The sequence below is a fragment of the Eretmochelys imbricata genome, chromosome 21 (assembly GCF_965152235.1).
Source record: "Eretmochelys imbricata isolate rEreImb1 chromosome 21, rEreImb1.hap1, whole genome shotgun sequence".
Classification (NCBI taxonomy): domain Eukaryota; kingdom Metazoa; phylum Chordata; order Testudines; family Cheloniidae; genus Eretmochelys; species Eretmochelys imbricata.
In genome coordinates, this window is record NC_135592.1 from 12,211,298 (window position 1) to 12,226,602 (window position 15,305).

Sequence of the window (15,305 nt, forward strand, 5' to 3'; positions counted from 1 at the left end):
GAAGCTGACGAGACACGGTCCGGCAGCTAAGGGAGCGCGGGGGGCGAGTGAGCGTACGTCGGCTCATGATGATTAGTTATTATTGGTACCGTGGGCGGGGGCGTGCCCAGGGAGCAGGGCCCCCCTGTGCTAGGCGCTGTACAAACACAGTTCCAAAGGCTGTTTACTGTTGATGGCTCCAGCATAAAACGAGAGAAAGAGCCAAGACAGTGGAACACTGAGGCTTTATTCATTCCCACCAGGCCTCTCTCATCAAGCACTTCCTGCCAGTAGAGTTCCCAGATATTACCCTCTCCATACTGTCATCCTCTGACACCCCCTCTTGGGAAGCCGTCTCACGTAACACTCTCAGATGCACTGGTACTTATGTTGTCCATGAATGCCTCAGGAAGCCGTTGACTAGGCTGGAATAAAACCTTATCAGGCCATCTTATGTTCGATCAGTGCCGGAGTGGTATCAGTGCCACAAGGAGCTCATCGCTCCTGTGATAGCAGCCCCGTCAAAGGCTCCCTGAGCTGAATAACAGACCTTGTCAAACAGCGACTTTGGGCAAGTTTGTCTGGGCCTCAGTTTCTCACGGGTGACCTGGGGCTAATTGTACCTTTCCTCTCTCCCACTCTTTGCTGCCCCATCTATTGAGATTGTCAGCTCTCTGGGAGAGGCGTTGTCTATTGTGTATATATATGTGCAGCATCTAGCACGATGGGGCCCTGGGCCCCACATACACAACACAAATAAGAATAGAGTCCACACAAACAGACTCACACAGCCCTGGTCTTGATTGGGGCCTGCAGGTGCTCTCATAACGTACCCTGTGGTCTGGGACGGCGCTCTTTGGCAGAAGGGATACAGTAATACAAATTAATAGATTTCCATTTATTTGGGTCCCTTTGGAATCCACATACACCAACCTAAGATGGCCCCCAGAACTTTTTTTTTTTTTTAAAGTGTGGAAAGGGGGAATGGGAATTGCTCAAACCTGACTTCGATAGAAATTTTTTTTAAAGTTGCAATGAAAGCCACTTGTATGTGGCTGTTAACAATTCCTCTGCAGGATTTGCCACCCAAACCTTGCAGCTTTGGGGTAAGGCACAGAGGCCGAAAGTGAAACTGATTAGACTAGTTCCACTCTCCCAGCTGGAAACATTCTCAGTGGTACAGAGTAATTGAGAGTCAGGCCCCAACAATTATGAGATTGGCTTAAAAATCGTGGTTTTTAAAATGAATAAACATGGGTTCTTTGTCTTGCCTTTAGGCAGAAGTCGGGTAACGTTTTCTGGATTTTCTCCACAACCATGAGGGCTAGAAATTTTTTTTTTAAACAGAAGTCAACATTTTCACCAAATCACTTGCCTCCAGGAGCTGGGGCTTTAAGAAAAACACCAAATATCGCAAGTCTCACGATAAAATGATGGGAGTTGACAATACTGCCATTCTTGCCCCAGTGAACCTATAATCTAAGGCCCTGATCCTGAAAACACTTGAGCAGGTGCATAACTTTACATCTGTTAAGAGTGTGCATGATGGGGGGGCCTGAATTCTTTTTAGCTTCTTTTAAGGGAGGAAGCCAAACGGAGTCACTCCCCATCCTAAAGTGCAGGATCTAGGGCTGGCAGTAATGCATCCCTGCCCCATGTGGGGTCAAAAATCTCTTCATTGCCTGAACAGACCAAGGAGGCACTACTGATTTCTTGGCCATGGAGACAAGTCCTCCCCCAGGCCCCTGTCCTAGGTGCTGGTCTCCAGCAGGGGGAAGCAGCTTACCTTTTTCTGGCTCTAGGCAGGTGGATAATTTGGTTTCTGCCAATATTTGGGTCAGGTGCCTTCTGTTTGGCCATAGTTAGTGTCTAACTGTTAGATTAGCCCACTGCTACCTTCTGGTTTTTGTTTGTTTGTTTGCATCTTCCTCTGAAGCATCTGGCACTGGCCACTGTTGGAGAAAGGATCCTGGACTAGATGGACCTTGGTTCTGATCCCATCTGGCAATTCCTGTGTTCCCTTTACTTTATAGGTTCCTGGTGAGCTGAGTAGTTGGAGGAGTTATTCCTTTAGCAGAGCAGGGTCCCAATGGGAAGAGCACATGGTCTCTCAGCTATTAACGGCTAAGGTCCGTGGCACTGTGGCGAGGCATCATTTCCAGCCGGTGCAAAGATACCGCAGCCGATCCATCCACCAGGTCTCCTCCCTTTTCTCTCTCAGAAGGAGGTACGTTAGCCCTGACCTGCTCACTGAGTCTAACCTTTGAGGGGCTGGAAATGCCTCCTGTTGGTGGGAATGAAAGATGGAGACGAAATATAAAGGCCTATTTCCGGATGTCCCCATTCAAACAAACTTCCATTGACACTGATGGGAGTTTGCTTGATTAAAGCTCCAGGCTTTGGCCCTTTGAGTTCAGTGGGAATTGCTGGCAGTCATAGCCTAGAAATCTGGCCAGAGCACCACAATGGGAGCTTCTGAGCACTGAGCTAATTTGGTCAACCTGGCCCAGAGAGCAGGTCCTGCTGGGCTCTTATGAATCTGGAAAACATGGTCTGTGGATTTCCAGGAGAGCTGTGGGCGCTCAGCCCCGCTGAGGAATCAGCCTGCAGGCTTGGCTTTGCACCTTTTCTTTTAATTTATTTTATTTTATTTTGCAATGCTTTTTTTTTTTTTTTTTTAAATGTCTGTGTCAGTATAGAGCTGGCTCAAGGGGCCTGCAATCTAGAGCTAAGTGGTTACATTGCAGCAAATAATTGATTCAACATATATTTGGTGATTTTAATGAAATAATAATAAAGACCTCACTCTAATCTAGCACTTTTCATCTGTCGTTCTCAAAGTGCTTGACAAGGGAGGGCACAGTAGCATTATCCCCATTTTACAGGTGGGGAAACTGAGGCACGGAGAGGGACGTGACTTGCCCAAGATCACCCAGCAGGCCAGTGGTAGAGGTGGTAGAACCCAAATCTCCTAAGTGCTCTATCCACCAGGCCGCCAACAGCTGGGAAACTGCTAGACTCTATGTTATTGAGATTAAAATAATAAGGAGGCCTATGCAAGGGCTTAGGCACCTAACATCATTAATTATTCGGTAAACACAATTAAATTTAATCTCACCAGCATTAAAATTAGTTCCACAGGAACTCGAGCAATCAACCACCTGTCCCCTTCACTGTTTCTAAAAGGGGACTAGAGTGGGCCCCCTTTAAAGCAGGCAGGTCTCTCAATGCAGGAGCTCAGGAGCATGGCTTGTTGTTGATTAAGGGGGCTGGGAACCCTTCTCTGCACTTGAGGGTTGGGGGATGTGGAACGCGGTCAAGAGCACATAGGATCATGGGGGACATAACCAAGTTTTGGTTTAGCAGGAATCTTGGTGAGATGGGGCTACAGAGTGTGTGTGTGTGTGAGTGTGAGTGAGATGGGGTTACAGTGTGTGTGTGTGAGTGTGAGATGGGGTTACAGTGTGAGAGAGAGAGATGGGGTTACAGTGTGTGTGTGTGTGTGAGAGAGAGAGAGAGAGATGGGGTTACAGAGTTGTGTGTCTGTGTGTGAGAGATGGGGTTACAGTGTGTGTGTGTGAGAGAGAGAGGGGGGGAGTTACAGAGTGTGTGTGTGTGAGATGGCGTTACAGTCAGTGTGTGTGTGTGTGAGAGAGTGAGTGAGAGAGATGAAGTTACAGAGTGTGTGTGTGAGATGGGGTTACAGTGTGTGTGTGTGTGTGTGTGTGTGTGTGAGAGAGAGAGAGAGAGAGAGATGGAGTTACAGAGGGTGTGTGTGTGAGATGGGGTTAGTGTGTGTGTGTGAGAGAGATGGAGTTACAGAGGGTGTGTGTGTGAGATGGGGTTAGTGTGTGTGTGTGAGAGAGATGGAGTTACAGAGGGTGTGTGTGTGAGATGGGGTTAGTGTGTGTGTGTGAGAGAGAGAGAGATGGAGTTACAGAGGGTGTGTGTGTGAGATGGGGTTAGTGTGTGTGTGTGTGAGAGAGAGATGGAGTTACTGATGGGGTGTGTGTGTGAGATGGGGTTAGTGTGTGTGAGAGAGAGAGAGATGGAGTTACAGAGGGGGGGTGTGTGTGAGATGGGGTTACAGTGTGTGTGTGTGTGTGTGTGTGTGAGAGAGAGAGAGAGAGAGAGAGTTACAGATGGGGTGTGTGTGTGAGATGGGGTTAGTGTGTGTGTGTGAGAGAGAGATGGAGTTACAGATGGGGTGTGTGTGTGAGATGGGGTTAGTGTGTGTGTGTGAGAGAGAGAGAGATGGAGTTACAGAGGGTGTGTGTGTGAGATGGGGTTAGTGTGTGTGTGTGAGAGAGAGATGGAGTTACAGAGGGTGTGTGTGTGAGATGGGGTTAGTGTGTGTGTGTGAGAGAGAGATGGAGTTACAGATGGGGTGTGTGTGTGAGATGGGGTTAGTGTGTGTGTGTGAGAGAGAGATGGAGTTACAGAGGGTGTGTGTGTGAGATGGGGTTAGTGTGTGTGTGTGAGAGAGAGATGGAGATACAGATGGGGTGTGTGTGTGAGATGGGGTTACAGTGTGTGTGTGTGTGTGTGTGAGAGAGAGATGGAGTTACAGATGGGGTGTGTGTGTGAGATGGGGTTACAGTGTGTGTGTGTGTGTGTGAGAGATGGGGTTAGTGTGTGTGTGAGAGAGAGAGATGGAGTTACAGATGGGGTGTGTGTGTGAGATGGGGTTAGTGTGTGTGAGAGAGAGAGATGGAGTTACAGATGGGGTGTGTGTGTGAGATGGGGTTAGTGTGTGTGTGTGAGAGAGAGATGGAGTTACAGAGGGTGTGTGTGTGAGATGGGGTTAGTGTGTGTGTGTGAGAGAGAGAGAGATGGAGTTACAGAGGGTGTGTGTGTGAGATGGGGTTAGTGTGTGTGTGAGAGAGAGATGGAGTTACAGAGGGTGTGTGTGTGAGATGGGGTTAGTGTGTGTGTGTGAGAGAGAGAGAGATGGAGTTACAGAGGGTGTGTGTGTGAGATGGGGTTAGTGTGTGTGTGTGTGTGTGCACACGCTAACCAATTCTCCTTGGGAGTCCAAACGACGATCTCCCACCACACGATGTTTCAGCCTGATCCTTTTCCTTTCCAGCACAGCCGTGGGCTCACTGGCTCCATACCTAACACAAGCCCCGCCGACGTCTTTCCTCGCTTGCCTTTCTACTCTGCGACGCTCCTTCGGTTTCCTTGGCCAGCGAAGTTGCCTGTGGAGAAAACATGATCATCTTGTGCCCGGGGGGGTTCTGTGGCATGACCCCCAAGGCCGGGGCCATTGTCGCTGCTGTCTACATGATCCTAGTGACCAACATGTACCTGATCTTTGAGTTTGGCCACTTTGAACGAGCAATGACTGACATGGCGCAAATCAAGCCCTTTAACATGACCAAGCTGGGGAAGATGCTACCGTATTGCTACTATACAGCCATCACGCTGGCCATCATGACCTACCCGGTGTGTGTCTTCCTCATCTACTCAGTCCACAAGCGGCACTACAGGGGGTTGTTCGCCTATGTCGCATGGATCACCTTCTACGACCTGGCTAACTGCTTCGTCGTGGCCCTGGCTTACCAGGTCTCCAAAGAAGCCTGGTTTTCCCTCAGCCCCCTGGAGTGGTTTGGGCTGGCCACCAGGATCCCCATGGATTGCTTCTGGCTCTCCTTCATTGTCACATATGCCCTGCTGATTATTGACAGCAAAGGGAAAGGAAGGCTGTCGCTCAGGCTGAGGCGGATCTCTAAGAACGTGTCAGAACCGCCCAAGTTTAGGTTGAGCTCCACTGCTCGGAAAGGCATGTGAGGGGAGGTTTCGGAGCACTGCGTTGGGCTCCATTTTCACATATTTCCTACTGGTGGAGATGAGAGACCATTACCTGTATAATCTCCTTCCTCTGTTGTGTAATTCAGTGTTTCTCTTGCTGTTGCTGCATTTCCCAGGCTGTGCGTTCAAGTCCTGAATAAACCCCCCAAAGCCCATCGTTTATATTTGTGTTTTAGGTTCTTCCCAGGCTTTTATTTTGCAACAGGGAGCCACAGGATGTGGGAACTGGGAGTCGGCAGAACTGGGCCTTTCCACAGCTCTGCGACCGACTCACCAAATGACCTTGAGCAAGTCATGTCATCTCCCTCTACCTCAGTTTTCTCATCTGTAAAAGGGAGAGAAAGATCTTGACGTATAGTATATAGGGAAGGCACTTGAAGCTCGAGGGATGAAAAGCCTGACATAAGGCCAGCTTTTGAAAGGTATTTAGGCATTGCGGGGCTCAGCATTGCAACACCTAACTGATTTAGGAGCCTTGCTCTCATTTTAAAAAGGGATTTAGGCACTTGGGACAGCTGTAAGCTATGATCAGGGTATTGTAAGAGCCCCGTGGCAGATGCTGCTGAGAGGATGCATTCAAGTAGACCACGCACTGATGACTTTTTGGCCTATACACTCACCTGGGCTGACTCCCTATCTGATGGAAGAGGCGGTGGCTGCTTTTTCCTGCTACGCCCTCCCGCCCGTGGACTTTCTGCCAGTAGGGGCCTCTAGCAGGATCGGCAGCACAGATCTTTGGCATGCAGCCTAAGCAAATTGTTGCATGGTTGCCAGGTAAGAGTAAACAAATACAGCACCACACTACTGACATAACTACGCAGCTCCTCTATCTAGGACGTAGGCTGCCACAAAACTATTTACGTCACATCCCAGGAAGCACTGGTTTTGAGCAGCACCTTCTGGGGGACAGTGTAGGAACTGGAGCTTAGCAGTGCAGTTGCACATTGTGGACAATAGCCAGGCAGAGTGAGGTTAGCGAGCACAGGTGCCAGCCCAGACTGCAGGTGCACCTTGCTTTGCGGAATAACCTCTCTAATAAAGCACAGGAACCTCCAGACCTGCCAAAGCGGAGAATAGTGCCAATAGGTTTTGTTGCATCTCTGTTGCCCATCAGGGCTATCAACACTGTGTTGGGTACGTCCCCCACCTAGCTGCCAAGATTTTGGAACAACTGAAGAAGAGAGCAGCTTCCAGAAAAGCCAAGCCAGTGCATGCTGGGGCAGGACTTTGGAATTTTTGCCTGGTGCTGTCAGAGGCTCTAGCTAGCCCCCTGAGCTCAAGCCCATTCTACCCACGGGGTCTGAGATCGTGTGGCTAACGCTAGCCTCCACAGGTTCCAAGATGTCCACCCTGCTATTTTCTAGGGTGTTCCCAGCTGCAGTGTAAACATACCCAGTTAGGTGCCATTGACTTCCCAGGGCTTCAGCACACGTTTAAATGTTTTCCTGAACCAGGATCTTAGATGGATTTAACTCCCAGCCTCAGTGAGAGTTATGCCTACCTGACAAAGGGCCTAATTAGGCTCTATGCACTCCTTGGTACTCTGCGCCATTTGGATGTCATGTCTCCCTGACAGCATTTCCCTCCTACTGAGCTGGCCTGGCCGGGCAATAGACATAAACTGCAGCAGGAAGCATAGTGACTATCATTGCATCGGTCCCTGCAGGGCTTGACACTCTGATCTGACTTGGCCTTTCTGTGGTGAGGTTTCTAAGAAGTGGAATAGCAGTTGAGCAGTGTGTTTACGGGAAGGAGGGAGAGCCTCCACTCAGTGGGGGGCAGTTTGCTGTGATACTGTAACTGCGCCCGGCTAAATTTCACTCGCTGCAAGAGACAGACTCATTTGCTGCCCTAAACGTGTGAGATGGACTTTCTCAAAATAAGGAGTTATAAAGTTTGTTTTGGTCTAGCACAAGAGCCTGCAGTTAAATGAAAACCACAGAGCTCAGTAGCCCCCAGCCTTTGAAGATGTGGAGCTGAGCTTTCTTGTTCAGCCCACCTACAAAAAAAAAAAAAATTAACTCACTAATGCCTTTCCTCAAAGGGACCTGCAAGGGCTGTACAGAGGACTCTTTACAGATGGGGAAACTGAGGCATAGAGCAGAAAATGACTTGGCCCGGGGTACACAGCAAGGAAGTTGCAGTGCAGGAATACAACTCCTATATCCTGCTGCTCATGCTTGTAGTCCAGCGCCATACCTAGAAGACTCTAGGCAACCCCAGTGCTCACTTGGTGGCAGGCACCTTGCTGGAGATTAGCAGTGCCGAGAGGGTCAAATATTTCCCCAGGAAGCTACAACCAACAGGGTTTTAAAAAGAAGTGCACTGTGCAAACAATGCTTGCAGTCACTGCTCCATCTCTTAACGTTACACAGCCCCACACTTGAACCAACAGCATAGGTTTTAGACAACACCGTGAATATTACAGCCAGGTGGAGCACACTGTTCCATTCAACCCGCAGACACCCTGAAACGTAACAGGTAAAGAATAGCTCCTGTCTCCACCAGGGTAAAGCAGAGTTTTAAACGTTGCCGCTAACTCAGTGCTGCACAAGTTACTGTTCACACCAAGAGGCCGTTGCCTGCACCGTGTGGTCGCTGTAGTTTAACGAGGGGAAGCCCAGCTTATTTGTGCTGAAGAGTGTGAAAACGACCGCGTTCTCCTAGTCTGGACGTCAACAGCTCCCGTGGCTCTGGGCCAGCCCCAGCCTGGCTGAAGATGGTGATAGTATGTAACGAATCAGATGCCTCCAGAGCCTGCCACACAGGATCGGTTACTGAAACCCCATGTGCCCAGACATGGATGGTCAGCATCCAGTGTGCCACGTGCATGGGTAACATACTGCATCATCAATGCAGCACTGACATTTACCTGCTTTGTTCACACACGACTAGGCATGAATGGAAACGGTATGTACATACTTTATGCCTCAGCCATACACCTTTGATCTCACACTTCAGTGAAGAAGGCTGCCAGAGATGGCCAGAACCAGGACATCTGGCATGGAGAGTGCACCAGTTCAGATCCAACACTAATAACTGGCACCTTTAACGGGCTGAACCAAAACACTGCATCTGAGTGACACGGCTTTGAGGACATGTGAATTCAAGCTTTGTGGTTTGGGCTGCTATCTCTAGCTGTAGCTTACTCATCTCCTGCTCCGAGAGCCGCGCGCTTTGGTGGTGCTCTCGGTGTTTGGATCACGTTATGAAGGGTCCTGAGTTTCGACAGCACCGCTTCGCTGCGCTGTGAAACTGGCAGTTTTACTCCACCAGAAAGAGAAGAGGTCTCAGGTTAAGTCAAGTGATTCATTTTTATTTAAAACCGCATGTATAAAAAAAATAGGATTTCTGAATTCCCCTGTACAATATTAACTATTAACAAAAGCAGCAGACTACACACTGATGACATATACAGGCTTGACAGTGTTGGAGTCCAGGGTACCTTCCCCGACAGCTCGGCAAAACCAGTGCTATATACACATGACGTCCCGCAGCCCAGACAAATACCCGTGGAAATGCCTTTAAAACAATTGAACACACGCGTGGAAGAGGAACACCGGCAGCCGGAACTATTTACAGACAGCTGGGAAGCAGTCAGCCACTCCACACAGTGGTGAGATGTTAACAGAGCATTTTAAGAAGGGAGTGCAGTCGGGTGGGGAGACCCCAACTGGAAACCAGATCAGCAGCTATGGAAGCCAGGCATGGGCTCTGAACCCACATGAATTATAAATAAATAAATAAGTTATCCTACAGGTTCGGACATTTTCCTTAAAAACAAACAAACAAACAAAAAATAACCCAACCCCCTGAAAATAAGTTAAAAACAAAAAAAAAGTAAAAACGTTACCATTATAAACTACAGTCCTCTGTACACCAAGCTTCGCTCCTGTATAATTCTGTACACATTTACAGCTCTATTGGGTTGCATTGTTTGTGCATCTGTGAGGACGCCCCAGCTTTTGAGACTCAAAGCAAAGAGCTGAGGAAGAAAAGTTTCTGCTAGACAGCATACCTCAGAAACAACTAGCCAGGGTGCACTGGTTTCACCCATGGCTGCTTCTGACCTGTTCCTTAAGGAGGGGAATATAAAATAAACCCAGGTGAATCTTGGAGAAGCAGAGGTGTAGGAAGATTCAAGTATTTCCCCCAGCACAGCCCAGATCGCAACTGAAGGCACTCAGAACACGGTGACACAGTGAATAAGACAGGTATTCAAATCAGTACCTTCCCTCCCTCTCCACAGCCAGTTTCCCCAAGCGAAACTTTCTTGCTAATTCTCTGGTCCTTGCTCAGTTCCTATTCCAGGACTCAGCAGGTCAGGGACACTCATGGATGTGCCCATAAGACATCAAAAAAGTCTACTGGCAAGACATCAAGTAAGGCAGGACCTAACGAGTTCAAGACCAGTCCACCTGGGATGGATGGTAACCTCCAGCCTCTCAGAAGATTCTCCAGTTAGCTGAGCTCTGGAATGAGATATGCATGTTCCCATGTAACAGGCAGACAGTTACTGGTGAGAGTTTTTTCTTTTACACCCAATGGATGAGAGGAGCTGCTATTTGCCAGACTCCTGAATTAGACTGTGCAGGTGGATCTCTGCCGTTTTCTGTGGCAAGAGGACGTCTTGCATCCAAGAATGATTTAGAAGGTCTTCAAAGGATGGCCTCTCGGAGGGCCTCAAGGCCAGACACCATTTAATGAGGTGCTGGCACTCTGGGGAGAGAAAACAAGCAGTCAGTGACAATCTGCTGCTGAGTAATGTCTGTGAAGCCTACAACAAGCCTCCCTATTTTGCCATCTGCAAGTCTGCTTTGGGATCTGCCTTTCTTGCTTCACAGGACAGATTACCATGGCTGTGGCTAGGTGTGGTTTCTGAGTTACGCCCCCCCCCCCCCTCCCAGCTCCCGTATGTGGGTGAACCAGTTCCCATCTTTGGAAGGAGACTCCGAAAATACACAAGGGAGCAAATTGGCAACGAAAAGCCGTGAACAGCCCATCTTCCCCTGCCATTCACACCCAGGCTAATAGCAAAAATCAGCTTTCCCTTCCCCAGTGAGATGATTAAACCAGAGAGCTACTTGGTTCAATATCTTTTGTCATTTCCACTTTCTGTAAGACTGCTTCAGCAGCCAGCTGCAGTAGCCACATTAAAGACCCCAGCAAGCGGCAGGAGAGTCAAGTGCTGAAGTGAACTACAACAGTGAGCTCTGAAACAGCTGTCTAAGGCAGAGAAGACAGCGGGGTCCCCCGCACTTTGCTGGGATTCAATAGCATTAAACATCTCATTGAGTTTAAGACAAGAAGGGACCACTAGATCACAGAATCATGCCTTGCACGTCTCACTGGTTGCATGAAGTGATGGTAATGCATCTCTATGGCATCATATTATCACTTTGTCAGTGTGGCATTCAGGCTAAGCAGTTGTTTGCCCAACTCTAACACAACAAAGGAGAGTGCTCACCTGGAGAGACCCTCTGTCTGAAGTAGACCTGACCCTTAATAATCTCCTCATCATGTTCAAAGGGGATATCCCCGCAGACCATGTCATACAGCAGGACCCCCAGAGACCAGACTGCTGCTGACCTGCCGTGATATCGGTGACAGCGGATCCATTCCGGGGGGCTGTACACTCTGGTTCCTGTAGAGAAGATTAGAGGATCATGGTTAGCAGAAATATTTCATCTTGTACCTTAAGCAGAGCAACCAGTTATTAATTCTTTTTTCAGGTGTTATCAGGGTGGTTTTAAGAGACCAAGTCAGGTACTTCAGCCCCAAATTTAGGTTGCAATATCTTAATATTGTTTAACTATCAGCCCAGTCTGAGTGGGATTGAAGCCCCCAGCAGTTTTAGCAATTGCAGAGTTGCACTAGGGCACAGACTACAAATGAAGCAGAACCAAATGGAGTGCAAATAAACATGTTTTCCAGCTGCAATACAAGCCACAATAAAGAACAGGTTTCTTAAGGCCACTGTTGTCCTGACTTTCTCGCTGTCGATGTAACCATTTCTCACTGAGGTAAAGAGAGAGGCAGCTTGCAGATGCTTCAGTTCATGGTGACCCAGTGTAGACGGAGCATTTGGGGCAGGGCTGAGGCCTTGTCTACTGCACTACAAGGAGCCCAGACAACCTTACAGTCCTTTCTTCATAAATGGGTTTCCTTGTGGAACCCAAAGAAGGGCAGATACCTTGAAGAGTTTATTCCTTTTTTGGCATTATACCTGACTGACTCAACAGTAGCCAAAGCCAGCCTACTCCAAAGCTGTGGACAAAGGTTTGTTGTACAACATCAAGGGAGTGGTTTTAGTTAGTTCAATTGTGCATGTGATAATTATGCTTGGAACTCAGATTCCACCCTGCTTTTGGCCTCTGCAGATGCTTACGCCCTTTGCCTTTGTTGTATTTGATCTCTTCCCTTCTGGCAGGAAGAGGAGACTGAGGTCAGAGCTCCTAGTCTGGTTCCTGGCCACGTGACTGTTGTTTACAAACTTTGGGTTGTAAAAAGAGACCTGATGCCCCACCAGGGGGCACCACTAGCTTGGGAAATTCTGCAGAAGAGAAGGTGGTTGGGAGGGGCAAACCCATCCCTTGTCATCAACCGTTAAATTAAAAACAAAAAATGCAGCATAGCCCAAGCCATCCGGCAAAGCAGAAGCAAAACAAACCCTCAACAACAAACAGTGATTTTTTTTTGAAAGTCAACGGCCCTACCCTGAATATGCCTTTCAAGTGAGTCAGAAAAAAGCCTACCACCAGCAACACAAGGCAGCTCTCTTTATTTGTCCCCCACGCAGATCCCTGCACCCCTGCTCCAAGGTCAAACACTCCTCCCTGGGTTTATAGCTCCCCCCTCCCCAAAGATCTGACTCAGGTGCCTTTGGGCAGCAGAGGAAAGGGAGCCTGCTGTAAGCAGATCTCCTGCAGATCCTATTTCACAACATTCATCCCGTGACAAAACACAACTTTCCAGTGAAATGAATAATTTAGCGAGATGGCGGAGACAGCAGCTTCTCCTCTTGATCCCCTCCCCAAATTGATGTCCATCCATCCTCACAGAAAGAAACTGTACAAGAGCCCTTCTCTTTATCCTTAGGGGGGAAACATCCCCTCCCCTACATTCTAGCTGCTAGATTAGGTTAGAATCCAGCATCTGAGCAGCCATGGCTGCAGACAGGTTTAACTCAATCTTTCCCTATCTACGAAATGAGGCAGATCTTGTTTGCACCACCCCCCCGGAGGGTGGAATACCAGCCAGATCCCTGCTGAAATGCTACAGATGTGATGGACCTAGAGAAAACCAAACCACTGGAACCAGAGCCCAACTTTCTCCTCTCATTGCTCACAGGGACTCCAGAGATAGATTCTTGTGAGTTCACACCCGGTTTCTGCCATGTGCCCCCCCCCCCGCCACCCCTGCATGACATGGGCAGCTACCACCAGTGCCTGTGATTAACACCCAACAAAAGGGCAAACACATTTGTGAAATGCTTTTTGGATACAAGGCAGGGAGGAAAACCCCAAAGGTATCAAAGCTGCAGATCATACAACAGTATATTTAGCAAGTGACAATGGCAGGGGGAGGAGGGAACAAAACATTCCTTGGCTGGGAAGTTACTGAACATTTACAGGCAGGGAACAACCCATTTCAAAGAGGAATTTCCCTGGCTTCCCTCCCTACGCAGATAAAATAGAAGGGGATGGAAATAGACACTCACCATCAAAATCAGTGTACACTGTGTCCTTGAGTAATGCTCCAGACCCAAAATCTATCAGTTTCAGTTCCCCGCTGTTCAGATCAATCAGGATGTTCTCGTCCTTGATATCCCGGTGCAATACCCCACAGCTATGACAGTGCCGAACCGCCTCCAGAACCTGGCGGAAAAAGCTGCGGGCGAGCTCCTCAGGGAGAGCACCCCTTTCCGTGATGAAGTCAAACAGGTCCTGCACGGGATCTGGCCGCTCCAAAACCAAGATGAAGCTGTCCGGTCTCTCAAACCAGTCCAAAAGCCGAATGACCCCCCGGAAGCCTGAGCCCACTTTCTTCAGGAGCAGGATCTCCATGGGCACTCTGGTCCCGCCAGGCTGCACAGAGAAAGGAGAGCTCCATCAGAGGCAGGCAAATTGACCCACAAAGTCAAAAGCTACCTATGACACCGGCTGCAACCTTCACTACAGAGCCATGACCATGCAATGCAGAGCCACAACAGCTATTCCTGCCCCAGGCACTTACCAGCTCTCCCCAGTCAGAAATCCGGTCCCGGGCCACGTGCTTGATGGCCACCTAGAACACAAACAGAACCCCACAGACAATCAGAGTCAGGTCAGGCAACCCCAGAAAGAGGGGAGGCAAACAAGGGACCGGGGAAGGGGATGCAAGATGGTGGTTCTGCCAGGGCAAAGCAAAGGAGATGCAAGTGGGTCAGGGACAGGTCTCTCACCAAAGGTAGAGCTCTGTAGAGCAGCAGGCATGGGGAGCTGGCTGCAGTGGGGGCGGGCTCTACTCACCGGGGCGCCGTCGGACAGGCGGGTGCCCGAGTAGACAGACCCAAAGCCACCACTGCCCAGCAGTGGGCCCACCTGGTACAGCTTCTCCAGGGGCTCCTTGTCCTTCCCTGCAGGCAGAGACAGACAGACACCAGGATCAGACCCAGCTGTTGTCCTCAAAAGACCGGGCCAGCCCTCCAGACCGGACCGGACCCACATCCCTCCTCGGAACGACCCCGAACTGGACCAGACTCATCATCCCTCCCCAGACCAAACTGGATCAGACCCCCCATGCCGCCTCAGACCGAACCCCGCCAACCCGGACCAGACCCCCCGAACCGGATCAGACTCCTCTATGAGCCTCCCCAATGCCCCGCAGGACCGGGCTCCTCCCGCACCGAACCCGGACCGCTCTGGGGCGCCCCACTCCAGAGCCAGCCCCGGCCGCGGATCCGAGCCGAACCGAACCGAACCGGGCCTCACCTGGCTGTAGCTTGGCCGGGTGCTCCCCGCCGGACCCGGAGCACAGGTGGGCCAGCGAGTTGATCTTGGAGAGCAGCATCCCCGCCCCGTCCCCTTGCTCCGGGACCGGGACCGGGACCGCCCGAACCGAACCGGGCGCCAGTGGCTCGGCTCGCAGCCCCGCCGGGTCGGAACCAAGGGGGTGGGGTCCGGGCTGGCGCGGGAGGGGCGGAGGCCGAGGGGGGAAGGGGGGGGCGCGACTGGGAGCAGAGCCGACGAGGCTGCTGCACTCGGTGCCGGGCTCCCGTGTGGCGCCGGCTCCCCTCGCTCCAGCCGCCAGTAGTAAGGGGAGGGAGGGAGCCGGGGCAGGGGCGGGGCCGGGGACAACCTGGGGGCGGGGCTTCGGCGCGGGGCCCGCCCCGCCCACAAAGCCGCTTGCAGCCAATCAGCCGCGGGGCCCGTCCTCCCCTCCCCCCCCCCCGTCAGAATAGGACGAGGAGACTAAAGACGTGGCGGGAAGGAAAAGGCGCCAAGAGGGGGGAGGGGTCGGGGGAAGGGGAG

The 15,305-nt window shown here is 50.5% G+C and overlaps 2 protein-coding genes across 2 annotated transcripts; one reads left to right on the forward strand and one right to left on the reverse strand.

The window, feature by feature from the left end:
• The first annotated feature begins 5,193 nt into the window (after positions 1–5,193).
• Positions 5,194–5,772, forward strand: TMEM217 (transmembrane protein 217). The gene has a single exon (XM_077839519.1). The coding sequence runs from the start codon at positions 5,194–5,196 to the stop codon at positions 5,770–5,772; it is 579 nt and encodes a 192-aa protein (XP_077695645.1).
• A 3,316-nt stretch (positions 5,773–9,088) lies between these two features.
• On the reverse strand, positions 9,089–15,040 carry PIM1 (Pim-1 proto-oncogene, serine/threonine kinase). Its single transcript, XM_077839414.1, has 6 exons — positions 14,766–15,040; positions 14,304–14,410; positions 14,029–14,079; positions 13,514–13,880; positions 11,261–11,437; positions 9,089–10,512 (listed from the first exon to the last, which is right to left on the reverse strand). Exons 1-6 carry the CDS (start codon positions 14,842–14,844, stop codon positions 10,355–10,357), a joined length of 939 nt encoding a protein of 312 aa, XP_077695540.1. The 5' UTR covers positions 14,845–15,040; the 3' UTR covers positions 9,089–10,354.
• Positions 15,041–15,305: the final 265 nt, after the last annotated feature.